This window comes from Gopherus evgoodei, chromosome 1 (genome assembly GCF_007399415.2).
Source record: "Gopherus evgoodei ecotype Sinaloan lineage chromosome 1, rGopEvg1_v1.p, whole genome shotgun sequence".
Lineage (NCBI taxonomy): Eukaryota > Metazoa > Chordata > Testudines > Testudinidae > Gopherus > Gopherus evgoodei.
This window is the reverse complement of record NC_044322.1, coordinates 4,233,908-4,260,893: the sequence shown is the minus strand read 5'-3', so window position 1 is coordinate 4,260,893 and position 26,986 is coordinate 4,233,908. Positions and strand designations below refer to the sequence as shown.

Sequence of the window (26,986 nt, the reverse complement as noted above, 5' to 3'; positions counted from 1 at the left end):
CAGCAGCAGGGCAGTGGTACAGTACCTGGGGTGCCCGGTGCATCCAGCAGCAGGGCAAGGGTGCTGTACCTGGGGGTGCCCGGTGCATCCAGCAGCAGGGCAAGGGTGCTGTACCCAGGGGTGCCCGGTGCATCCAGCAGCAGGGCAGTGGTGCTGTACCTGGGGGTGCCCAGTGCATCCAGCAGCAGGGCAAGGGTGCTGTACCCAGGGGGTGCCCGGTGCATCTGGCAGCAGGGCAGGGGCCGTGTACCCATCTGGAGCATTTTTCACAGCATCCAGACAGGCAGGGAAGTTTTAAACCCTAGGAATTAACAGTACACCTGTTACACTCTGCCACACCTATGGGGGCCACTCCAGAACCTCTCTCCTGTGACGGCAGGAGGGATAGCTCAGTGGTTTGAGCACTGGCCTGCTAATGCCAGGGTGGTAAGCTCCAACCTTGAGGGGGCCATTTAGGGATCTGGGGCAAAAATCTGTCAGGGACAGTACTTGGTGCTGCTGTGAAGGCAGGGGGACTGGACTCAATGACTTTTCAAGGTCCCTTCCAGTTCTATGAGATAGGTATGTCAGGGTTCCTTCCCCACTCTGAACTCTAGGGTACAGATGTGGGGATTGTACCCTAGAGTTCAGAGTGGGGAAGGAACCTTGACATACCTATCAGGGTATGATGGGGGGACTTGCATGAAAGCCCCCTGAGCTTATTTCTACCAGCTTAGGTTAAAACCTGGTACGCTGCCACCACCAAGTGATTTAACAAGAAATAGGGAAGGGACCATTTGGAGTTCCTCGATGTGACGAACTGGGAAAGTTCTTAATGTTCCCTCTGAATACTGTGGGGGGGCCTCAGTTCCTGACCGACCCTCTGTAGCCTAGCAACTGATGGCCCGGGCCCTTCCCCACTGCAAGGGGATGCTAAAGGTGTTGGCGACAAAGATCAGGTGACCTCCTGGACCGGGGAAAGGAACTGAGCAGAGAGGAGGGACTGGAGGGGGTTGTTAGTCTGGAGCTGGCTGGGGAAGAGGAGGGAAGTGCAGACGTGGGGGTCTGGCTCACTGCCCCCAGAATGGACCCGGCCGAGGCGTTCCATTCGCTGTACCTACAAGCTCTGTTTTAGACCCTGTTCCTGTCACCGAATAAACCTCTGTTTTACTGGTTGGCTGAGAGTCATGTCTGACTGCAAAGTGGGGGTGCAGGACCCAGTGGCTTCCCCAGGACCCCACTGGGGCGGACTCGCTGTGGGAAGCGCCTGGAGGGGCAGAGGATGCTGAATGCTCCAAGGAGAGACCCAGGAGGTGAAGACGTGTGAGCATCTTGCCCTGAAAAAGTCTGCTCCAAGGGAGAGGAGGCTCCCCAAAGTCCTGACTGGCTTGGTGGGGAGTAGTTCCAGAGCATCGCCCGTGACAGTCTTCCCCCAAAATATCCCCCCAAGCCCTTACACCTCCTTTCCTGTGGAGGCTTGAGAATAATATCCTAACCAATTGGTTACAAAGTGATCAAAGACCCAACCCCTGGGTCTTTGGACAATGGAAAAATCAGTCAGGTTCTTAAAAGAAGGACTTCATTACAAAGAAATTGTAAAAATCTTCTCTGTAAAATCAGGATGGAAAATAACTTTACAGGGTAATCAGATTCAAAGAGCCCAGAGGAATCCCCTCTAGCCTTAGGTTCAAAGTTACAACAAAACGGGGATAAACCTCTCTCTAGCAAAGGTAAAATTCACAAGTTGAGAAAACAAAGATAAACTAACACGCCTTGCCTGGCTGTTACTTGCAAGTTTGAAATATGAGAGACTTGTTCAGACAGATTTGGAGAGCCTGGACTGATGTCTGGTCCCTCTTAGTCCCAAGAGCAAACACCACCAAAACAAAGAGCACAAACAAAACTCTCTTCTCCCCCTCCCCTGCTTCCAAGATTTGAAAGTATCTCCTCCCCTTATTGGTCCTTCGGGTCAGGTGCCATCCAGGTATTTGAGCTTCTTAACCCTTTACAGGTAAAAGGATTTTGGTGTCTCTGGCCAGGAGGGATTTTATAGTATTGTACACAGGAGGGTTGTTACCCTTCCCTTTATAGTTATGACAAGGTATATCTCCGTTATGCTGAAATCTTATAATGTCCTGCCTCAGTTTCCCCTGGCCAGTTGAGATTGATTCGTTCACAGCAAAAATAACCTGCCGTCAGCATCTAATTTCGAAGCTGTGACTTTTAGAACAATTCCCTGTCATCTGACTTTAGGCTCGAGGGCCATGCCTCAGATCAGCACATCAGGACCTGCGTAGGTCTCACTGACTGTCAGTGCTTTCCTGAGCTGGGGATTCGGGGGGTGCAGGTTTGAAATATGGCTACCGATACCCAGAGCCCAGGTCTGGATTGGAAGGGCAGCCAACCCGCATGCCTCCCGTCCCCTGGGTATACTGAAACGCTGCAGATCCAGAAGGAAATGGTAACGCAAAGCTCCAGCCGGCATTTCAAGCAGCTCCTAGGCTGGATGGCTGCCCTCATTTCTGCAGCTGTTAATTAGTCTGAAAGGTCTATTTCCATATTAATCCCCTTGAGAGTAGCGGGCTGGGCTTAGCCGATGAGGGAGACGTGGCAGTGATGCTTCGTGCTTGGAAACGTCCAGACCCTTGGTCACAAGGGCTGGATCTCAGCCAGTAGGATGGTAGACTCAGGATCTCAGAGCAGGGAGACAAAGGGGTAGTAAGGCCCTGCAGCAGAAGTAATGGTTCCAAGCACAGGCCCGACCTTTAATCCCAGCTCCGCAACCAGCTTGAAACAATCTATCGCCTTGAGCAAATCCTTTCACCCCCGTGATGCCTCATTAAACTCCTCGGTGTCGACACTTCCTTCTCCCCAAAGGTTCTGCGGAGCTCCCCCAAATACATCCCTGGATCCTACAAGGCAGCCCCGATCGCTCTCTGTGTCACTGGCAGCCCAGGGCAAGGTCTCCATGCCCAGGGAGGCGCTGATATATACGCAGCTGGACTCCGGCTGGCTCAGCTGTGTGCTGGCATTGCTAATGAGCTACTAGTGTGATAAGAATGTTATCGAATGCTTGCGAGTGGCCGCCAGCATTAATCTCATGTATAACTTCTGTATCCCATGCTGCAAGTCTGCATCTGAGAGTCTGCATTGTACAGCTCTGGGACCGGGTCAATCACCAGACAGGAGAGAGACATGAAATGTGGTCTCAACAGAAGGCGTCATGTTCTGCCTGACAAGGAAGGCCCACTGATGCCAGATGGACTAAAGTGGGCTGTTAAAGAGGACAAAAGACCTTTGTCGTTTAATCTCTCCCCATGCCCAGGAAGATGAGTCTTGCGAGTGAACTCCTCCCATAGGCAAACATTGCAGCTCCAAGCCGAATGGGGGAAGGATATCAAAGCCCCTAATGAGGAAGAACTGGATCTTTATGCTGCTTGGACTCTGGGGGGCCAGGATTACTAGGCATAAACTAAAGATCCCCAGTGTTTAGCCTGAGTTAGCCCTAAAGGACATATAGAGCTTGCTTATTCTAGAAGTGTCTATTACCTTTTGAAACTTAAGACTGCATCTCACAGACTGTCTGGATATATGGACTCTCTACTCAGACCCTATGCCACCAGCACCCCCAGCTATCTCCGCGACACCACTGATTTCCTGAGGAAACTACAATGCATTGGTGACCTCCCAGAAAACACCATCCTAGCCACCATGGATGTAGAGGCTCTCTACACAAACATCCCACACACAGATGGAATACAAGCTGTCAGGAACACTATCCCTGATGATGCCACAGCACAACTGGCTGCTGAGCTCTGTGCCTTTATACTTACACACAACTATTTCCAATTTGATGACAATATATATCTCCAGATCAGTGGCACTGCTATGGGCACCCGCATGGCCCCACAATATGCCAATATCTTCATGGCCGACCTGGAACAACGCTTCCTCAGCTCTCGTCCACTCACACCCCTTCTCTATCTACGCTACATTGATGACATCTTCATCATCTGGACCCATGGGAAGGAGACTCTGGAAAAATTCCACCATGATTTCAACAGCTTCCACCCCACCATCAACCTCAGCCTGGACCAATCTACACGGGAGGTCCACTTTCTTGACACCACGGTGCAAATCAGTGATGGTCACATTAACACCACCCTATATCGAAAACCCACCGACCGCTATGCCTACCTTCATGCCTCCAGCTTCCATCCCGGGCACATCACACGATCCATTGTCTACAGCCAAGCACTGAGGTACAACCGCATCTGCTCTAACCCCTCAGACAGAGACCAACACCTACAAAATCTCCACCAAGCATTCTCAAAACTACAATACCCGCATGAGGAAATAAGGAAACAGATCAACAGAGCCAGACGTGTACCCAGAAGCCTCCTACTGCAAGACAAACCCAAGAGAGAAACCAACAGGACTCCACTGGCCATCACATACAGCCCCCAGCTAAAACCCCTCCAACGCATCATCAAGGATCTACAACCCATCCTGGACAATGATCCCACACTCTCACAGGCCTTGGGTGGCAGGCCAATCCTTGCCCACAGACAACCTGCCAACCTGAAACATATTCTCACCAGTAACTGCACACCACACCATAATAACTCTAGCTCAGGAACCAATCCATGCAACAAACCTCGATGCCAACTCTGCCCACATATCTACACCAGCGACACCATCACGGGACCTAACCAGATCAGCCACACCATCACTGGTTCATTCACCTGCACATCCACCAATGTAATATACGCCATCATATGCCAGCAATGCCCCTCTGCTATGTACATCGGCCAAACTGGACAGTCTCTACGGAAAAGGATAAATGGACACAAATCAGACATTAGGAATGGCAATATACAAAAACCTGTAGGAGAGCACTTCAACCTCCCTGGCCACACTATAGCAGACCTTAAGGTGGCCATCCTGCAGCAAAAAAACTTCAGGACCAGACTTCAAAGAGAAACTGCTGAGCTTCAGTTCATCTGCAAATTTGACACCATCAGCTCAGGATTGAACAAAGACTGTGAATGGCTTGCCAATTACAGAACCAGTTTCTCCTCTCTTGGTTTTCACACCTCAACTGCTAGAACAGGGCCTCATCCTCCCTGATTGAACTGACCTCGTTATCTCTAGCTTGCTTGCTAGCACACATATATATACCTGCCCCTGGATATTTCCATTACATGCATCTGAGGAAGTGGGTATTCACCCACGAAAGCTCATGCTCCAAACCGTCTGTTAGTCTATAAGGTGCCACAGGATTCTTTGCTGCATCTCACATATGTGTGTGTCTTTTCCTGTTTTAACCTTGTAAACAATTCTTCTTTCCTTTTCCTAGTTAATAAATTGTTAGGATTTATGAGCTAATAAATCCCATAGGATTGGCTACAAGCGCTGGCTTTGGTGTGAGATCAAAAGTGCAATTGACCTGGAGTAAGTGACTGGTCCACTGGAACAGGGAGTAACCTGAATACTGCTGTGATCCTTGGTGTAAGGGACCATCTCTCCCAGGGGAGGCTCACCTCGGTGGCGAGACAGATCGGGGCGCCCTAGGGGACTGCCTGTGACTCCATGGTAAATGCCAGAGGAGTTTACACTTGGTAACTCGCTGGTGAAAGCTAAATACAGAACTCCCAGCCATTCTGGAGGTTGTGCCTGGTTCTTAACAGCCTGCCCTGAGCTTGGTACTCACACTCGTGAGTCACTTCCAGACGGCTTGACACTATTGTTGGTGCTTTTATGGCCCGTTGAGCTCGGTCTGTAATGGAATTATCCTTACGCAGCTCTGCGTGGCAGGGCTGCTGTACAGAGAGGAAACTGAGGCACTTTAAATACTTTGGAAAAGCTTGCTGGGTGCCAACCTGCATTTTCGGGTACCTAAATACCAGTAAAAACCTGACCCTGAGCGACCTGCCCCCCAAACCACTGGAGTCTAGGGTAGGGCTATTGGAGATCCACCCTGTCTACAAGATCTCTGCCTTCTGCTCTCCCTCACCTACCCTTCTCCACTGACCCTCCAGCAGACGTCAGTTTCTTTCTGCCACCTGGATGCATCAGCTAGCCGGGAGGAGAACCCAGCTAATTAATGCCTGTTGCCCAAGCACCTCCCTGTAATATCGATCATGTGCCTGGCAGTTTGAGGCTAACTCCGTTAAAAGCGGCAGGAGCTGTGACAAATCCCGCCCCCCGCTGGGTTTCAGACCTTCATGCCAGCTGGCCGGGAAAGAACTCCAGCAGAACTGGGGCAGAGAAGAAATGAGGCCCGTTCTAGCAGCCAGGCCCCTATGGCAGGGCGAGATCTCACCACCAGGCCCCTCTAAGCTGAGAACACAAAGGAGTAATCACCACAAAACGGCACTGATGGAAACACCGAAACTCACAGCCGCTGACAGTCATCCCTGCCAGACACGAACCGGTGACAGCTCAGCAAACGGGAGTCGTGCTGATTTCCTGGGGAACAGCACATCTGACAGATCAAATCTCCTCTTCCCCCCACCCTCCGGGCTTCACAGTAAAGAGGGAATCTTCATTCTAAGGCCAGAGAGTTCTCCTCAGGGACAGGATTTCCTGGCAGAGCCTTCGCTCAGGGCGATGAATCCTCCAGCCCAGGGAAGATGACAAGCTGCATTTCAAAGAAATGAAGCACACGCGTTTGACAGACCCAGGGCAGTGCTTATGGCTGAGAGACACCGTCCAGCAACGTTTCATTCATGGTGCCAAAGCGCGCAGGTGTAGTGTGGGGGACGAGCCTCCGGCAGGGCCTTGCTTCTAAGGGTGTTTGATTAACTGATTGTTAATGGCTCCTTCTTTGGAGAACGCTGGTGGGACATTAGACATCAAAGGAGGCCAGCCCCACTCCCTCCAGTTTTATACCACTGGGCCTGAATCTGCTCTCACTTGTAGTGGCATAAATCAGGAGTCAGGCCGCTGAAATTCACCTGCATGAACAGAGTTCCTCCCAATTCCCACAGGCATAACGGAGCAGGGTCAGACCCTCTCCACTGAGGCCATGGCTTCAGAGCCAGCCCAGCTTGATGGTGACTGCGAGTCACCCCTACTGGACAGATCTAAGCGGCCTGTGGGAATGGGAAGCATGGCCCAGGGGTTAGGATGCTCCCTGGGGACTTAGGCTCAACTCCCTGTGTGCCTCAGTTTCCCAGCTCTCCAACCTGTTTCGGGCCCAGTCTCTCTGCTGTGCAGTGGGGGTGGAGGAATGTTTCAGGTGCCCCTTCTCAGTGCAAACACACCCTGTATGCCCGCGCCCAGCTGTATGAAAGCTCCTTATTAAAGCCAAGTGAATTAAGCCACTTGTGCGCCGTGCTCAGAGCCCCCCCCCCCGAGTGCTAACCTCTCGATTGCGGCAAGCAGCCTGGGCGGTTCCGCTCCTGGCCCAGCAGCCTGGTGCAGTGCAAAGACGCCCAGAGGAAAGCAGTACGTACTGACTTTCATGGACTTTGCTACCCGATGGCCGGAAGCAGTAGCTCTAGGCAACACCAGGGCTAACACTGTGTGCCTGGCCCTAACAGACATTTTTGCCAGGGTAGGTTGGCCCTCCGACATCCTTACACATTCAGGATCTAATTTCCTGGCAGGGACCATGCAAAAACTGTGGGAAACTCATGGGGTGAACCACTTGGTTGCCACCCCGTACCACCATCAAACCAACAGCCTGGTGGAAAGGTTTAATGGAACTTTGGGGGCCATGATACGTAAATTCGTCAACGAAGACTCCAATAATTGGGACCTAGTGTTGCAGCAGTTGCTGTTTGCCTACAGGGCTGTACCACATCCCAGTTTAGGGTTTTCACTGTTTGAACTTGTGTATGGTCACGAGGTTAAGGGACCATTACAGTTGGTGAAGCAGCAATGGGAGGGGTTTACGCCTTCTCCAGGAACTAACATTCTGGACTTTGTAAGCAACCTACAAAGCACCCTCCGACACTCTTTAGCCCTTGCTAGAGAAAACCTAAAGGATGCTCAGGAAGAGCAAAAGGCCTGGTATGACAGACATGCCAGAGAACGTTCCTTCAAGGTAGGAGACCAGGTTATGGTCTTGAAGGCGCAACAGGCCCATAAGATGGAAGCATCATGGGAAGGGCCATTCACGGTTCAAGAGCACCTGGGAACTGTGAACTACCTCATAGCATTTCCCAATTCCTCACTAAAGCCTAAAGTGTACCATGTTAATTCTCTCAAGCCTTTCTATTCCAGAGACTTACAGGTTTGTCAGTTTACAGTCCAGGGAGATGATGCTGAGTGGCCTGAAGGCGTCTACTACGATGGGAAAAAAGACGGTGGCGTGGAAGAGGTGAACCTCTCAACCACCCTGGAACGTCTGCAGCAGCAACAAATCAAGGAGCTGTGCACTAGCTTCGCCCCATTGCTCTCAGCCACCCCAGGACGGACTGAACGGGCATACCACTCCATTGACACAGGTAATGCTCACCCCATTAGAACCCCACCCTACCGGGTGTCTCCTCATGCCCAAGCTGCTATAGAACGGGAGATCCAGAACATGCTACAGATGGGTATAATCCGCTCATCTACCAGTGCATGGGCATCTCCAGTGGTTCTGGTACCCAAACCAGATGGGGAAATACGCTTTTGCGTGGACTGCCGTAAGCTAAATGCGGTAACTCGTCCAGACAACTATCCAATGCCACGCACCGATGAGCTATTGGAGAAGTTGGGACGTGCCCAGTTCATCTCTACAATAGACTTAACCAAGGGGTACTGGCAAGTACCGCTAGATGAACCTGCCAAGGAGAGGTCAGCATTCGTCACCCATGCGGGGGTGTATGAATTTAATGTCCTTCCTTTCGGCCTTCGAAATGCACCCGCCACCTTCCAGAGGCTGGTAGATGGTCTACTAGCAGGACTGGCAGAATTTGCAGTTGCCTACCTCAGTGATGTGGCCATTTTTTCAGACTCCTGGCCCGAACACCTACTACACCTGGAAAAGGTCTTTGAGCGCATCAGGCAGGCCGGACTAACTGTTAAGGCCAAAAAGTGTCAAATAGGCCAAAACAGAGTGACTTGCCTGGGGCACCAGGTGGGTCGAGGAACCATAAACCCCCTACAGGCCAAGGTGGATGCTATCCAAAAGTGGCCTATCCCACGGTCAAAGAAACAGGTCCAATCCTTCTTAGGCTTGGCCGGGTACTACAGGCGATTTGTACCACACTACAGCCAAATCGCTGCCCCACTGACCGACCTGACCAAAAGGCCCAGCCAAATGCAGTTACGTGGACTGATGAGTGTCAAAAGGCCTTTACCCAGCTTAAGGCCACGCTCATGTCTGACCCTGTGCTCAGGGCCCCGGACTTTGACAAGCCATTCCTAGTAACCACGGATGCATCTGAGCGTGGTATAGGAGCAGTGCTCATGTAGGAAGCAACAGATCACAACTTCCATCCTGTTGTGTTTCTCAGCAAGAAACTGTCTGAGACGGAATCTCACTGGTCAGTCAGTGAAAAGGAATGCTATGCCATTGTGTACGCCCTGGAAAAGCTACGCCCATATGTTTGGGGACGGCGGTTCCAGCTACAAACTGACCATGCTGCACTAAAGTGGCTTCATACTGCCAAGGGGAACAACAAGAAACTTCTTCGTTGGAGTTTAGCTCTCCAAGATTTTGATTTTGAAATTCAGCACATCTCAGGAGCTTCTAACAAAGTAGCTGATGCACTCTCCCATGAGAGTTTCCCAGAATTCAGTAGTTAAAAAGTGTTCTTACCATGTAGAAGTCTGTTAGTTATATACTTAGTGGTATATGTGCAGGTGCATGTGTTGTATTAATCTGTTTATTTTAAAGTTCTAGAAGGAAATAGCCGCCAGTGAGCTTCCCCGCTGTCTGCAATTTGGGAGGCGTGTCATAAACAGATAGCTAAGGGTTAATGTCTCTTTCACCTGAAAAAAAAGTAACTTGAAGCACCTGACCAGAGGACCAATCAGGAAACAAGATTTTTTTCAACTCTGGGTGGAGGGAAGTTTGTGTCTGAGTTCTTTGTCTTCTGCCTGTATGCTCTCTCAGGTATGAGGGGATTTCTATTTCCTGCTTTCTAATCTTCTGTTTCCCAGTTGTAAGTACCAAAGATCAGATAGGGATTTATATGTTCTTTTGTATTTACATGTCTATAGTTGCTGGAGTGCTTTGAATTGTATTCTTTTTGAATAAGGCTGTTTATTCCATATTCTTTTAAGCAAATGACCCTGTATTTGTCACCTTAATACAGAGAGACCATTTTTATGTATTTTTCTTTCCTTTTTATATAAAGCTTTCTTTTAAGACCTGTTGGAGTTTTTCTTTAGTGAGAAACTCCAGGGAATTGGGTCTGCAGCTCACCAGGGAATTGGTGGGAGGAAAAAGTCAGGGGAAGATCTGTGTGTGTTAGATTTACTAGCCTGACTTTGCATTCCCTCTGAGTGAAGAGGGAAGTGCTTTTGTTTCCAGGACTGGAATTAGAGAGGGTGGATTCCCTCTGCTTAGATTCACGGAGGTTGCTTCTGTGTATCTCTCCAGGAGCACCTGGAGGGGGGAAGGGAAAAGATTTATTTCCCTTTGTTGTGAGACTCAAGGGTTTGGGTCTTGGGGTCCCCAGGGAAGGTTTTCGGGGGGACCAGAGTGCCCCAAAACACTCTAATTTTTTGGGTGGTGGCAGCAGTACCAGGTCCAAGCTGGTAACTAAGCTTGGAGGTTTTCATGCTAACACCCATATTTTGGACGCTAAGGTCCAAATCTGGGACCAGGTTATTGACACTTGTACCCAAGGAGAGCGACGGGCAGAAATCTTCCAGCTCATCCAGCAGAGCGCAACTGGGCAGTGCTGAATTAGGGGCAGGGTTACCCACCTGCTGGAGGTGCCCTGGTGGCTATGGCAGCAGGGCATGTGATGGGCTGCATCAATCCTCCTCCTGCATGCTGCAGTGACTGAGGATCCAGTCCGGCCTTGCCTTGTCCGAATCCCCCCTCAAAGGTGCTGCACGGGCACCCTTTGGATGGGGGCTTCCCGGGCCAGCCCTGGGATGGCATTAGCACCGAGACCGTGGTGTCTGGAAGCAGGCGGGGCCAGTGCAGAGACACAGAGTGCCCACCCCGATACCGCTCTACAGCTGGCACGGGACCAGCAGAGGGCCGCGGGCGGAGGCAGGGGCGCGAGACTGGAATAGGGGCTCATTCTGAGGGCGGACCCTAAGCCTGCCAGGAAATGACCTGGGACAACCTCCTGCCCTGTTCAGCTAGTGCCACGCCACCTTGGGTGGCCAGGCACGTGTCTCTCCCTGGCTCACTGCACACGTTCCATCGTCCTTCCCAGCAGCACAGGTGGGAGGGTCACCAGTCACCCGAGTCCAGGGCCTCCACAGGAAGCCAGCGACAAGGAGGAATGGCTAATTCTGGGCCACCGGGTGCATGAAATCCCATTAGCTCCGGCTCATGTAAGAGATAATGCCTGGCTCCGCCGCTGAGTGATTTAATGTTATGATGCCACAGAAACATTAGAGGCAACAATACAGTTTTGTTCTGCATCAGCCGCTGCCTATCTGATGGGCTTGATTTGTCTAACTCATTAGTGCCAGGCAAGTGATGGGTTCAGCCCACGGCCCAGGGAGAGGACTCGGGGCACTCAGCAATTGCTCACTTGCAGCCCATGAGTAATGTCAATAACGAAGCCACAGTTAATTTGGCCGGCGGGCGGGGGAAGAGCAGATTTGCCCGTGAGTGTCAGCAAACCTCTGAGAAGAGAGGCTGGGCTGGAGGGGATGGCCAGGAGCAAGGAGGGGGCTGACGCTGAACGTCAGCAAGGAGAAGTTCCCTCGGCCGGGGCCTTGTCTGGGCCAGGTGACGTTAGCATGTGCGAGGGGCTGAGCGCAGACAAAGGAATGCTCGCTGGAGCTGCGTTCGGCGCGGGCTGAGCCGGCTGAGCGAATGCTCCAGCCAGAAACACCCAGAAAACCTGTGGGGTTTGGGCCGTGCCCTGCAACAGGCTCCGGGGAGGACTCTGAAATCCGAGGTGGGCAGAATGCCGAGTCTCGGTTTAAGGAGAGATGGCACCTCTGCCTGCCCCAGCTCCTCTCCCGGCCAAATCACAGGGGGCAGCTCCTACCCCCAGAGCAATTCAGCACAACCCACGTCTGGCCTGGGACCCTCCTGGGCCACATCTGATGCTGCTGGGGGTGCCGAGAGGCCACGCCACAGTGGGGGGCTGGGGCTCTTGCCAAAGCCTGAGGGTACCTGGGAAATGCACATTTCAGCAAGGGCAGCATGGGGCTCTCTGCTACGGAAAAGGTGCTCGGTGCCGAACGGTGGCTGAGCCTGGGTGGGGCTGGTCTCTCTGAATTCCCCTGATCGCGGCAGACCAAGCTGACAGCGGAGCCACCTGTTGCCTTGTCGCGGTTTGTCCAACCGATTGATTTATTTGGGGGCGAACACGGGCTGCCTCCCAATTTCATGCTCAATCAAGCTCATTATGGAGAGGCAATCGTCTGCCCCCAGGGGATGAGACAGCGGCAAAGCAAGTGCTTTGAACCACCCAGCCCCGAAGAAAGTGATGGGCCGCCAGCCAAGGGGATAGGGAGCAGCAGCGGCGGTGGGGATGATGGGATGGAGGAGGGCAGGGGGTGGGTCTTGCGGTTACGGCACTGGGCTCTGGAAATAGGACCTCAATTCCTGCCCCTGCTGAAGACCTGCTGTGCGACTTTTAGGGCCTACTCCAAAGCCCACTGAAATCAACAGGAGTCTTTCCATTAACTTCAGTAGGCTTAATCGTCCCCTCTGCCGCTCCGTGCCTCAGTTTCCCCACCTGTAGACTGGGGATAGCCATAGAATTCCATTCACTTTGACCCCTTTAAAAAAGTATCACTACCTAGGACGTCACTGCTCTGTGCCCCATGGCAACTCTGAACACCAGCTCCAGGGCTGGAACTCAGCCCACTCCTGCTCCAAAAGGCCTGGCTCCTGCCTCTGGAGTGAAAAGAGAATCCTCACCACAGCACTGTAGGGCCTATGACACATAGATGGGCAGTTCTGATTTCATCCAGCAGGGGGCAATTGTGTTTTTACACACACACACACACACTCGCACTTTTGTATTACATACGTATCTGTGCTTTAACAAGAACACCCTTGTTAGAAGAGCATTCAGTGCCCATGGCCCATGAAGTCCTTCTTTGGCCTTTCTGCTGCAGACAGGCACAAGAGGGACAGTTACTGCCTAAATGGATGTGGGCACCCAAAACCAGACTAAGGCCACGCAGGAGCTACCAAAGATCTGGTACATCTCAGTCACTGATGACCTGGCCTGGACTCCAGGTGGGAGGTGAAAATTTGCAGGATCAACTCCTCGAGTGACTGAGCCCCCTCTCTCGTTGGTTCCCCGTCTCGTTAGAAAAGAAGGGCTGAGGTGCCCGGCTCTGTTGAGAGATGACAGCCACAGCAGGCCATCACCAAGAGTCCCTGAAAGGCTTTGGAGAAAGACCCAAAGGTGAAGCACAGGTAACCTGAGAACTTCCGACTGTATTGCAATTCATGGCTTGGGTTATCTTCTCAATGGGAAGGCGGAGACGCAACGGTGGTGTGTCCACGTGTCAGTGTCTGGATCCAGATCCAAACTTCTCAGAGTTGGCGTTTTGGCTGGGCCCTGTATCTATCTTGGGTATGTATCTTGGGCCAGAGACTGCAGGGAATAAAAACTGGCTAACTGATAGGTCTCAAAATGTAACTGTAATCGGGGAATCATCATTGAATGGGTGTGTTTCCAGGGGGTCCCGCTGGCATCGCGTCTTGGCCCTACACTAGTTCACATTTTTATCAATGACCAGGAAGAAAACATAAAATCATCACCGATAAAGTCTGCAGGTGATACAAAAATGGGGGAGCGATTTGGAGCACTTAGTAAGGCTATATATACAGGATGGGGAACTCTATCCTAAGAAGCAGTGACTCTGAAAAAGACTTGGGGGTCATGGTGGATAATCCGCTGAACAGGAGCTCCCAGTGTGACGCTCTGGCCAAAAGAGCGAATAAGAACCTGGAATGCATAAATCGGGGAATCTCAAGCAGTACAGATGATTTGACCTTTGCATTTGGCACTGGTGCGGCCACTGCTGGAATCCCGTGTCCAGTTCTGGTGCCAACAATTCAAGGAGGATGTTGATAAATTGTAGAGGTTCAGAGAAGAGCCACTAGATTAGATTAGAAAACCTGCTTTACAGCAATAGACCCAAGGAGCTGAGTCGATTAATTTTCACAAGAGAAGGTTACGGGGTGATGTGATTAGTCTCTAAGTGCCGACCTGGGGAACAAATATTTAATAATGGGCTGTTCTATCTAGCAGAGAAAAGTCCAACATGATCCAACAGCTAGAAGCAGAAGTGAGACAAATTCTGACTGGAAACGAGATGGACATTTTTAAGAGTGAGAGTAATCCCGAGACCCATGGTGGATTCTCCATCGCGGACGGTTTTGAAATGAAGCCTGGCTGTTTGTCTAGAAGTTCTGCCCCTAGAATGCTTTTGGGGCGGTTCTCTGGCCTGTGCTATACAGGTGGTCACAACACTCCCTTCTGGCCTTAGAAGCTATGACGTACACAGGGGACTTTGCTATTGGCTCAGTATTACCTGGAGAAGGCACTCAGCCATTATGTAAAAGTCCTAAGGTGGAATGCTAGCTCTCCTAAATCTCTGCTCATTACCCTCTACATTAGACCATAATGCCCCTCTCCAGCTGAGAGATGGCCCTTCCACATGGAGGTGCTCTCTGCCCGGACGCAGAGTATCCAGGAGGCAGGACCGAAGCGGTTAAAATTAAACAGATTGAGCACTGTGTTGGTTTGGTTTCTTCTCTCCACAAAGCACGTGCCCCTTTCCCTCCCACCATGCACAAACCAGACCTGAATGTCTGGATAATTATATTACACCATGAGATCAGAATGGTGTTCTTTTCGGTCCATTTGCAAAAGTAATCCTTCTGCCCCTCTGAGTTGGCAGCAACAAGGGCCTAATGGAATCAAAATTAGCTCTACTTTTTTACAGTGGAGAGAGGAGGACGTGCAATTGGTGTTCCAGATCCTCAAAAGGGGCCTATACCATCAGGTACACACACCAGCCCCCAACCTCTCTCCCTTCACTGAGGAACCCATGTCCCTCGTCTAGCAAGTGTCACTTAATTTATATTGAGACATCTTTGTCATAAAGCAGTCTCGTAGTTCCTCATTCACATAATCAGGTGGCAACACTTTATTTATCCTGCCCCAGTAACAAAGAAATTGGGGATCCCAGAGCTGTCTTAGGCTATGCTGGGCGTGCCCATGCAAATATCTGAGATTTCATACTTCCTGAAATTCTTTCCAAACTTCCCATAATTCACCACCAGATGTCAGGGTAGAGCTCATCCTGACTTTGCTTACAAACACAAAGAATGGTTTCCCAGCGAGTCAGCTCGGTTCTTCACTAGATGTGGCTTCTTGTAAGGCCGTCGGTAATTGACTAAGATCAAAGTTGCCTAATTGGCTTTTAATATAAAAGGGATGGAGAGTGCAAGGGAGTGGAGAGCTGCAAAGACTGAAAGATTCAGCGATGCTACACCCAGACAGGACCGTCACAGAACCTCACCCAATAAACTCTGCACCATGCCTGTGACTTCTGGTGGAGTTGGAGAAGATCTTTTTACAGTGGTTTTAAAACTTTTGCACTGCTGACCCCTTTCACACAGCAAGACTCTGAGTGCAACCCCCACCCCCATAAATTAAAAACACTTTTTAATATATGTAACACCATTATAAATGCTGGAGGCAAAGCAGGGTTTGGGGTGGAGGCTGACAGCTCGTAACCCCCCGTGTAATAATCTCGCAATCCCCTGAGGGGTCCCGACGCCCAGTTTGAAAACTGTTGTTTTAGAAAGGCGGCCAGTCTTGATTTAACAACTTCTCACAATGGGGACACCACTGCATCTCTAGTTGCACCAAGGGCTAATTCCCCTCACTTATATAAATTTCACCTTATTTCCAGTCCAAATTTATCCAGCTGCCGCTTCCAGCCATGGACTCTTGCTGCGTCTTTGTCTGTGAGGGGACAAAGCCAGCGACTATCAGAAATCTCATCATAAAGGACTTCGATACTGTAACCAAGTCACCTCTTAGTCTTCTCTTGGATAAACTCAGTAAACTGCGCCTGGTTACAGGTCCTGTCTCTGCTAGCTCCCCCCGTCCTATCTGGCTCGGAAGGGCAGTTCTACCAGGAATTCATCCCTTCTCCCGTCCTCTGTCTTGTCTAGTCAGACCGTGAGTTCTCTGGGCAAGGGACTGTCTCTGACTCCGTGCATGTGCAGCACCTGGCGCAATAGGGCCCTGATCTCAGTCAGTGCCTCCAGGTGCTATTACACTACAAATAAGAGTGACTGGAAGTTGTTACCAGCTGCTGGCTTCATGAAACAAGTTGGTGGGTCTCAACTGAGTTACCCACTTGCCCCCAAAGGTGGGCCCATCTGTCCCAGGGATACGCGGAGGGCATCAGCCTCCTGGGCTGTCACCACAGCACCGTTCGCTAGCAAGAAAGCAGTGGGCAGAGATGGCACATGGAGCATTAACCCTAATGAAGGTTAGCAGCTACTGAACGTGGGGCTGGATCCGAAGAGGTGCCCAGCCACTGGCTGCAGCTCCAGCTGATTTCAGCTCCACACCTGCTCGGTGAGTGAAGTTGTCAGACTGCACGCTAGGAAGTTAACTCCTCCATTGCCTCTCGTATCACACATGAGCCCTGGCCACTGCACCGCAGATGGGAGGGAATTTTACTAGACAGCTCCGGTGGGCAGACAGGAGTCAGAAGTCTTCTGTACAGTTAGGAGATGGATGGGCATCACCCTCCCGGCCTCCCCACCATCATCATCTGCAGCAGCAGCTGGTCTCTTAATTCCAGTAACCAGCCACACCCACAGCCAGTGGCCAATCAGTGACATGGGAAACTGAAACCCGCCTGGCCCCAGGCTAGATCAGGGACTATGGCACAAGTACAAGCGCGTCTTTCAGAGCCCCAGAGCATGATAAGTGCCTCCCAATGCACGACACACGGCCTCAAGGCAGGCATGGTGGGAAAAGGGGGTAAGACGGCGGGAGGGAGGGAGAAAGGTCGGGGCTAAGCAATATGGTAACGTGAATACTCAGTGAGGGCTAGAGCACTGCGTGGACAAGTGAAGACATTCAGTACTGTCTCCTCTGGCTAATTCCCTGTGGGCATTGAGAGGCAGCGTGGCCTAGTGGATAGGGTATGGGGGCTGGGAATCCAGATCACAAAGCACTGCCTTTACAAACAGTTATTCAGCTTCACAGCAGAGCAGGACTGGTTTAGACAGGGAAACTGAGGCAGATAAGCACTTTTCTTTGTCGGAAGTGCTCAGCAGCCATCCCGGAGGCTGTTTCAGGGTAGCTTCCAGAAAGAAAGGGACTCCATCCATCTGATAGGCTGCCTGCCAGGAACAGGTCACCTGGGTCTCATCTTACTTCTTGACAAGCAAAATGGACTTGTGCCAATCTCAACCATAGGTTCTGAGGGCTTGAATCTTGGGCCACCAGCACCAAAGCACAGACCTTTCCCACTTGAGTTAAAGGAGCGCCTAGGTATTCCGACAGCGGTAGTAGGTTATTATCCTCGATGTGTTCCAAGATCAGACACACACTTTACAAGCATATTACAGCACCTGGACTATGCAAACAAGCCACGGACCCAGTGTTAAGAGGGTCTGGAATAAATACACCCCCCCTTTTATTTGATTAAGAAAACCACTGACAATTATCCCTAATTTTCTGTGCAGCAAGGCGCCTGAGAATGAGCTGCATTTATCACAGCGATAAAGGGAGAGCTGGTTAACAAAGGAGTAATGTGCACTCAAATACCAAGCAACTGAAAAGAACTAATTAAAAAAAGAAAAACACTCTACTACACAAGCCCCTTGCTAACAGTTCACTGGAATAATTGTGTTGTGTGAAAACAGATTCCATTGCTTACATTGCAGCAGAGCCGTCTGTGAAAAGAATACATTTCATCACGCCAGCCTCATTACACTGCCTTTGTGCTGCCAGATCCAGCCTTCCTGCAACCCACAGCTCTGACAGATAAAGCAGAGCGGGCCAGAGCGGCGCTCGCTTTACTCAGGCGAGGCGTGCAGGGCCCAATCCGGCTCTTAGAGACGCTGGTTTAAACCAGGTGCCCCACTGCTGCTGTCAGCAGCCACCCCACACTGACACTGGTGCAAGCATGAGCAGGATCTTAGGGGGTGTCCTGTGACACTGGTGCAAGCACGAGCAGGATCTTAGGGGGTGTTCTGTCACACGGGTGCAAACACGAGCAGGCTCTTAGGGGGTGTCCTGTGACACTGGTGCAAACACGAGCAGGATCTTAAGGGGTGTCCTGTGACATTGGTGCAAACACGAGCAGGATCTTAGGGGGTGTTCTGTCACACGGGTGCAAACATGAGCAGGCTCTTAGGGGGTGTCCTGTGACACTGGTGCAAACACGAGCAGGATCTTAGGGGGTATTCTGTCACACGGGTGCAAACATGAGCAGGATCTTAGGGGATGTCCTGTGACACTCAGGCAAACACGAGCAGGTTCTTAGGGGGCTGTCATAAACAGATAGCTAAGGGTTAATGTCTCTTTCACCTATAAAGGGTTAACAAACAGTGACCTGCAAACACCTGACCAGAGGACCAATCAGGAGACAAGATACTTTCAAATCTCATGGAGGGAAGCCATTGTTTGTGGGTTTGGGGTTTGGCTTTGTTCTCTCTGAGTCCTGGACGGGACTAGAGGTGCAACCAGGTTTCTGCCAATCTCCCTGCTACAGTCTCTTATCTATTCAGAATTGTAAGTAAGAAAAGGCGGTCCTAGTCTTTTAATTTGTTTTTTGTTTCATTTGCATATGTGTACTTGCTGGAAGTAGCTTAAATTGTGTTTCTGCTGGAGAAAGTTTCTTTCTATTGTTTATAAGTTGAAAGACCCTGTAACTTGTTACCATCTAAAGTGCAGAGATAAACCTTTAACTTTTTTTTTCTTTCTTTTTTATTAAAAGTTTTGCTTGTAAGACCTGTTAATTTTTTTCTCCTAGTTAAGGTTCAAGGGAATTGGTGGGGAGAAGGGAAGGATAAATTTTCTCTTTGTGTTTGATTCATGCAGCTTGTATTGCCTCTGGGTGAGGGGGAAGGTAACACTCCTCTTGGGGTGGTGATTCAAGAAGGTGAATCAGGCGATCTCCTAGTGTTCCCAGGGCGGGAAGGAGCTAGGAGGGAGGGGGAAGGGAATGGCTTATTTCTCCTTGTTTTAAGAACCCAAGGGATCTGGGTTCTTGGGGTCCCCAGGGAAGGTTTTGGGGGGACCAGAGGGTATCAGGCCCTGGAAAATTCCTGATTGGTGGCAGCATATCAGATCTAAGCTGGTAATTAAGCTTAGGGAAATTCATGCTAGTACCCATATTTTGGACGCTAAGGTCCAGAATTGGGAATTATACTATGACAGGGGTGTCCTGTGACACTGGCGCAAACACGAGAAGACTCTTAGGGGGTGTCCTGTGACACTGGCGCAAACACGAGCAGGCTCTTGGGTGTCCTGTGACACTGGCGCAAACACGAGCAGACTCTTAGGGGGTGTCCTGTGACACTGGCGCAAACACGAGCAGGCTCTTAGGGGGTGTCCTGTGACACTGGCGCAAACACGAGCAGGCTCTTAGGGGGTGTCCTGTCACACAGGCGCAAACACGAGCAGGCTCTTAGGGGGTGTCCTGTGACACTGGCGCAAACATGAGCAGGCTCTTAGGGGGTGTCCTGTGACACTGGTGCAAACACGAGCAGGATCTTAGCGGGTGTCCTGTGACACTGGTGCAAGCACGAGCAGGATCTTAGGGGGTGTCCTGTGACACTGGCGCAAACACGAGCAGACTCTTAGGGGGTGTCCTGTGACACTGGCGCAAACACGAGCAGGCTCTTAGGGGGTGTCCTGTGACACTGGCGCAAACACGAGCAGGCTCTTAGGGGGTGTCCTGTCACACAGGCGCAAACACGAGCAGGCTCTTAGGGGGTGTCCTGTGACACTGGCGCAAACATGAGCAGGCTCTTAGGGGGTGTCCTGTGACACTGGTGCAAACACGAGCAGGATCTTAGCGGGTGTCCTGTGACACTGGTGCAAGCACGAGCAGGATCTTAGGGGGTGTCCTGTGACACTGGTGCAAACACGAGCAGGCTCTTAGGGGGTGTTCTGTTCCTTGCTATCACTGAAACGCCTGAGCACGTACATTGTGCATAAGTAAATCAGGCAGCCCTGTGCAAAGGACACAGGGGTTCCACTTCCAAAGACAGGAGCTGGCTCTGCTTGTGAACGCTTTAGAACCAGCTCTGCGGCTCCTTACCCGGACTCCACTAGGATATTCTAATTAGACCAACTGCCTGGGGTGGGGGTGGGGATGTCCTGCTAGCCAGGGAATCGCTGCCCTCCCCCTTTGCTGGGAGGTGCATTACCTGTGCCGGGCGGGTGGGTTTGCAACCTGGGCAGCTGCTGGGCCGGAAGGGAAGAGGCATGAGATCACAATGTCACTGGCTCAAATCCAGCCCTGCCAGGTCGTCATCAAAAGACATGTGATAGTCTGTGTCAAAAGAGCCGCGGGCTTCAATGCTGAGAGGGGGTGTCCAGTATTGTGGCTGAAGCAGGCCTGGGGCTCAGAAGAGCTGTGCTCTATTCCCTGCAGAGTGATCACGAGCAAGATACACCCTGTGCCTCAGTTTCCCCTGATGAAGAATGGGATTATAATGCTTCCCCAGCCCTGTGAAATGCAAGGTATAAACACCTGCATATGCAGGAAAACAGCCTTGCGATGCCCCGGGGGGCTGCCACATGCAGCATTCTGGGTTAACCCCTCTCTGGGCACAGATGACTTTCTTTTGCTCCATTACCTGGACCTTCAGTGTGACTCACATTACAGCTGGGCATCCCCTTGCAGAGAGGCACAGGATTCTCCAGACTCTTCACGGGGGCGGGGAGCCGCCCAGGCTGAAGAACGGCAGCAGCCCTGGCACACTGTGCATTAAACACGGTCCTTGGAGAGCAGCCCCCTCCTCTACCGGGATATGCCAGCCACTCCTGCTAGAGGAGAATCCGCCGCGATTACAAGCACTAATAGACAATTGGCAGAGAGGGAGAACACGCGGCTATTATCCCCCGCAGTAATGCTATAATGCTGGGAGATTACGAACACAATAGCCCCTGGTAGCGGAGGGGATTTTGCATTGTTGCCCACTACGCTCTCGAGCGCGCGGGAGCATGCGATTAGCAAACGGCAGCCCAAGAACGACTTCAGGCTCAAAATGACGCAGAGGACAGCAGCAGGCCCGCGGGCTTCGCACCCACCGGCTGGCAAAGAGACAGCAATTAAAGGGAATTGCAGGCTCAGCTTGTCATAACTTTAGTCCCAGATTTGGACCTTAGCGTCCAAAATATGGTTAGCATGAAAACCTCCAAGCTTAGTTACCAGCTTGGACTTGGTACTTGCTGCCACCACCCAAAAAATTAGAGTGTTTTGGGGCACTCTGGTCCCCCTGAAAAACCTTCCCTGGGGACCCCCAAGACCCAAATCCCTTGAGTCTCACAACAAAGGGAAATAATCCTTTTTCCCTTCCCCCCTCCAGGTGCTCCTGGAGAGATACACAGACACAAGCTCTGTGAATCCAAACAGAGTGACTCCCCCTCTCCGTTCCCAGTCCTGGAAACAAAAGCACTTTCTTCTTCACCCAGAGGGAATGCAAAATCAGGCTAGCAAATCCAACACACACAGATCTCCCCCTGATTTCTTCCTCCCACCAATTCCCTGGTGAGTACAGACTCAATTTCCCTGAAATTTCCCAGTAAAGAAAACTTCAACAGGTTTTAAAAAGAAAGCTTTATATAAAAAAGAAAGAAAAATACATACAAATGGTCTCTCTGTACTAAGGCGACAAATACAGGGTTAATTGCTTAAAAGAAATATGAATAAACAGCCTTATTCAAAAAGAATACAAATCAAAGCACTCCAGCACTTATATTCATGCAAATACCAAAGAAAAGAAACCATATAACTTACTATCTGATCTCTTTGTCCTTACACTTAGAAACAGAAGATTAGAAAGCAGAAACTACTTCTCCAAAGCTCAGAGAAAGCAGGCAGACAGACAAAAGACTCAGACACAAACTTCCCTCCACCCAGAGTTGAAAAAAATCAGGTTTCCTGATTGGTCCTCTGGTCAGGTGCTTCAGGTGAAAGAGACATTAACCCTTAGCTATCTGTTTATGACACAGCTAACACAAGAGCTGGGGCAGAAACCGCCTAGCAGGTTCCAAACTGACCTTTCCCCCCTGCCAAGGCCTAGGGAGGCAGGCAGGTCCTCTGAGCACTGGCCACACAGCAGTACGAGGAAGGAGCCATTTCTCCGAGGCCAGGGGGCAGTAAAAACCCTGTGGTCTGATGGCGAGGGCATTGCCCTGGGGGTCAGGAAAGCTGGGGTCTAGCCTGGTCTCTGCTGCATGGCTGTGAACGAATCTCCTCCTGGCTGCTTTTGGGCAGACTTGCCTGTCTATATTGTACATTCTTCAAGCAGGGGCTGTCCCTGCTGTGTGTATGTACAGCACCGTGCACAATGCAGCCTGGATCATGGGGGGAGACCTCAGTAGCTTGCTGGGGGAGGGGATCTCACTGCGGTGCTGTAACAGGGTACTTAGGTCGGCCAGAGACAGATTGGGGTGTTAATTCTGTAGTGTGGAGCAGGCCTGAGGGGACTGTACCCCCTTTTGCAGGAGGAGCAACGCAGTAGGGAACCAGGCCTTCCAGAAACTGACAGCCGCCACCCCGAGATGCAGTGGGGCTCTCTTCAGTGCCCGTATTTCTGCCCATTGGGTTGTCCCTGGAGTTTTTTTGTTCTAGAACACGCTACCCCTGCTGTCCCAACACACAGCTACGGCCGGAGCACAGGGATTCGCTACCCACCGAACGCACAGGGACCGCCTGAGCAGCGAAGGAGATAGTGTCAGATTCAGCCAGCTCCTCCAGGCCCCGGCAGAAAGGCACTGGGGTTGAAACCTGGCTCCATTGCTTGTCATGGATAGAGACATGGACTGATCCTTGCATTGGGGGACAGGATACCAGGGCCAGCCCAAGCACCCGTTGAAGTCCTCAAGTTCCAGCGTAAGCAACGCCAAGGCTTGGGGCTGGGTCTCTGTGCGTGGGCCCATTTTCCCCCCACCCCTACCCCAGGGATCATGTTTGCTTTCCATGTACAGAACGTGAAATCCTAAGGCCCCAGGCCCCTCACTCAGATCACTGGAAAAACTTCAGACATTGTTAGCGTCCTGCATTGGGTTGTGGGCAGAGAATAGATGCCTCAGGATTTCCTATCCAGTCAGCCCCCCTCTCCTCTGTGATTCCTGATCCACTGGCTCAGGCATAGGTTAAACAACAGAGAGGCCTGACTGGTGATTTGATCTGTCCCCCTGGACGCAGAGGATTGCTGCCTGTTCTATATTTGGTGGGGCTTTGTCTAGTCAGGTTCTGTAATGTGGTTATACAGAGAAGAAAACTGAGGCAAGGAGCAATCAAGTGACTTGCCCAAGGCCTCAAGAGGAGTCAGTAGCACAGTGGAGATTAGAGCCCAGCCACCCCAGGGTCCCAGCCAGCATGTCCACGCCATGGCACCAGGAGCCTTTGCCGCATTCAGTAAGCTCCAGGGCCCAGCGTGAGGAAGCCTGTATTGTACATAAACCACGCAGCTAAGGACGACTCCCTAAGTCGCTGCCCCTGTTTCCGAAGCAGGAGTGGGTGGTCTTCGCTGCACTTTGAAAGCCCAACGCAAACAGAGCCGCAGGCCCCTGTCCCCTGCAGCTGGAACCTGCCTCTACGTACCACTTTGGGGAGCACGGACGTAATGGCATCTTTGATGACCTCCCGGAGGCAGGCGACGTCGATCACGGAGCCCAGACTCAGTAAGGCATCCTGGGAAAGAAGAGAAAACCCACGTGTCAATGCAACGGTCAGACGTCTAACGTGCAGCTGCCTGCGGCCGGCATGGCTTCGATCCCATGGTGATGGGCACTGCAGAAACCCGTGAGCCAGCCAGCCTGTGAGCAGGAATTGCTAGGTGAGGGTCTCTGGCCTGTGCTGGGCAGGACAGACTGGATTATCACAATGGCCCCTTCTCACCTTAAAATCTATGAAACTAGAACCCAGGTAGCACATTGTGCCACAATTACATTCTTTCTGGTTATACTGGTGGGGATTATAAAGCACAGTATGAGGGCTAACGCTGGTTTCTTCTCCCCATCTGATCTCAGACCTCAATTTAGATTGAACCTCTTAACCTGGGGTGCATGCACCCCCTGGGGAGAGGGGGAGAAATGCTCTTTCTGGGGGGTGTGAGACATGCCAGATTTTTTTATGTCATGCATCTGACGAAGTGGGTATTCACCCACGAAAGCTCATGCTCCAAAACGTCTGTTGGTCTATAAGGTGCCACAGGATTCTTTGCTGCTTTTACAGATTTTTTTAGAAGGTAAATCATCGAAAACACAAATTAAGCACAGGCACGTAAGTACAACTGCTTTGTTTCATCAAATGGCTGTATTTATTAACATTATGCATTTTTTAACGATTACTGTAATATACAAACAAAAAGGCTATCTAGGGTTAAGGGGTGCGAGAACACATTTTGAGAACCAAAGGGGTGCAGGCTGCAGTAGAGGTTAAGAACCGCTGCTCTAGGGGGAAGACAGACTCTCCAGCAGACCCAAGCCTCGGCTGTGGAATTCATTGCCACAAGAGACAAAACCAGTCAGACGCCCTGTGCTCAGAGCTAAAGCCAGAACTCCTGAGGGAGGCAGTGTTGCCTAGTAGGTAGCGCACTGGCTCTAGGGACTCAGAAGACCTAGGTTCTATTCCCGACTTTACCACTGACCTGCCAGATGATGTTTGGGCAAGTCATTTTGCCTCTCCGTGCCTCAGTTTCCCCATCTGTAAAGTGAGGAGAATGGCACTGACGTCCTCTGTAAAGTGCTTTGAGATCTACTGGTCAAAAGTGCTAGATAAGAGCTGGGTATTATTATTATTTCTTAGACCTTCGGTGAGTTCTTCTCTCACACACACACGTGTAAAACTCTGCCCAACTAATCCAGACATTTCTTCTACACGCTGAGAAAGCAGCAAACTGATTATTATTTATATTATGTTTAAATACTTGCGAGCAGCTCAGCACCTAGGTGACAGAAGCCTTGTCATTGTCCTGTTAGAACTGAAGAACCAGGGCCAAGGCAGGAAGATGGGCATTTATCAGTCACAATTTACTGCCTGATTCATCCCCTCGGCGTCCATCCTCCACGCTTGCAGGGCAGCTGCAGCCAGCGTGACAGCTCCATGCCTTCCCTCCTGACCTTCCGAAGGTCTCCCAGGCCAGGATGCCCGCGCCGCCTGCCTTTCTGGTTAGCATCTGGCGGCGATGCGGAGATGAGGCACCCTGACAGCTACCTCGAAGACCTCCTGGGGTCGGACGGGGGCGAGCCACAGCCTGACATCTACCATGCAAACTGGGCCACTTTCCAGAGACACTGGATTCTAATTTAACTGGAAATATCCCCCCACCCAGGGTAGCTCCCGTGGCACCAGTGGAGTTGTCCCAGGGATGAACGTGGCCTACTCAGAACGTGTTAGCAAATACGGTGCCTGCTTAGCTCAGAATGCAAAGAGCCAGTGTACTAGGTGGTTAGGAAATAGCCTACATAACGGCCAATCCTAACCTGACCAGTGGAGCAAGCTGAGGCAATTTTATACGCACGGTACCTTTCATCCCAGGATCTCGCAGCACTGCATCAATGGGGAAACTGAGGCACGGAGCGGGGCGGCGACACACCTGAGGCTGCACAGTGAATCGGTGTCAGAGCTGGGAGCTGAACCCAGGTCTCCTGAGCTAATCCTGCTTCTCAGAGAGCACCTCCATTCTGAGGCACAGAAAGAACAGCCTTAGAGCAGGGTTGAATTGCTTGGGTGTGCCCAGGAGCTGGGGAAAGTCCCCTCCCTCAGCTGCACTGGGGACCAGGCTGTCAGAGCAACCAGCGTGGGGCTAGCCGGGTCTCATCTTCGCACGACACATCCATGTGGCTTGTCTCAGCAGCAGGCCTGAGCCACCAGTGTCGGACCTGGATCCAAACATGGATCCAGGCCCACCTCAGATGGGAGAGCTCCTCGAGGCTCCTTCCAGCCCTACATTTCTACGACTCTAAGGGGTGGTCTCCTGCCATTCCCCAGCACCCGCTGTGCTGCCACCAGAGCCAGAACCTCCTCTCCCACCAGTGTGGCTGCACCCCGCCAATGGGCTACTCCTGATTTATTCCAGCGTATGTGAGAACAGGTTCCGATCCACAGTCTGGGACCGCCGGGTGGGAACCAACCAGAGCTGAAAGCGAACGGTACCAAAGTCCCCCAGGCTCCGCCATGTCCAGTTCAATTTTAAAGCAATGGATCTTCCACCCCTCCCGCTGTGAGCTGGCAAGCCTGATCGTGACCCCACCTGTACTGACTGGAGATCTGCGTGACTCAATGGAGTTACTCCTGCTATGCCCTAGTGTAGGGAAGGGCTGGGGCAGGCCCCACACAGCACAGAGGCTAACAGACCCAGCCATCTGTGTAAGTCCCAGCCATGGGCTCTCCATGCGACCGTGGGCAGTTCGCTCTGGCGCCGTGCCTCAGTTTCCCCATTTGTAACACAGGGAGAATGATACTGGCCTGCCTCTGAAAAGTGCTTGGGGTGCTATGACTGGGAATTCTCCCATCGGCTGCACACACATGCAGGGATTGTTACAAACACGCCCGTGCATGCCCCCCAGCCCCCTCCCACCATGGACTCCTGATGCAGGCACCATGCACCCTGCACCCCCTACTCCCCACACCCTCCAGGAGGCCAGCGGGGCCTTGGTTCCACACCTCCTCCCCCGATGCA

General features: G+C 51.6%; 1 protein-coding gene across 2 annotated transcripts in view; it reads right to left on the bottom strand.

Moving 5' to 3' along the window:
* Positions 1–26,986, bottom strand: part of PDE2A (phosphodiesterase 2A) — a 395,134-nt gene that overhangs the window by 111,193 nt on the left and 256,955 nt on the right. For both annotated transcript variants that reach the window (XM_030556586.1, XM_030556595.1), the window contains one exon: positions 23,905–23,994. In XM_030556586.1, coding sequence (XP_030412446.1) covers positions 23,905–23,994 — 90 coding nt within the window. The remainder of the gene's footprint in view (positions 1–23,904; positions 23,995–26,986) is intronic.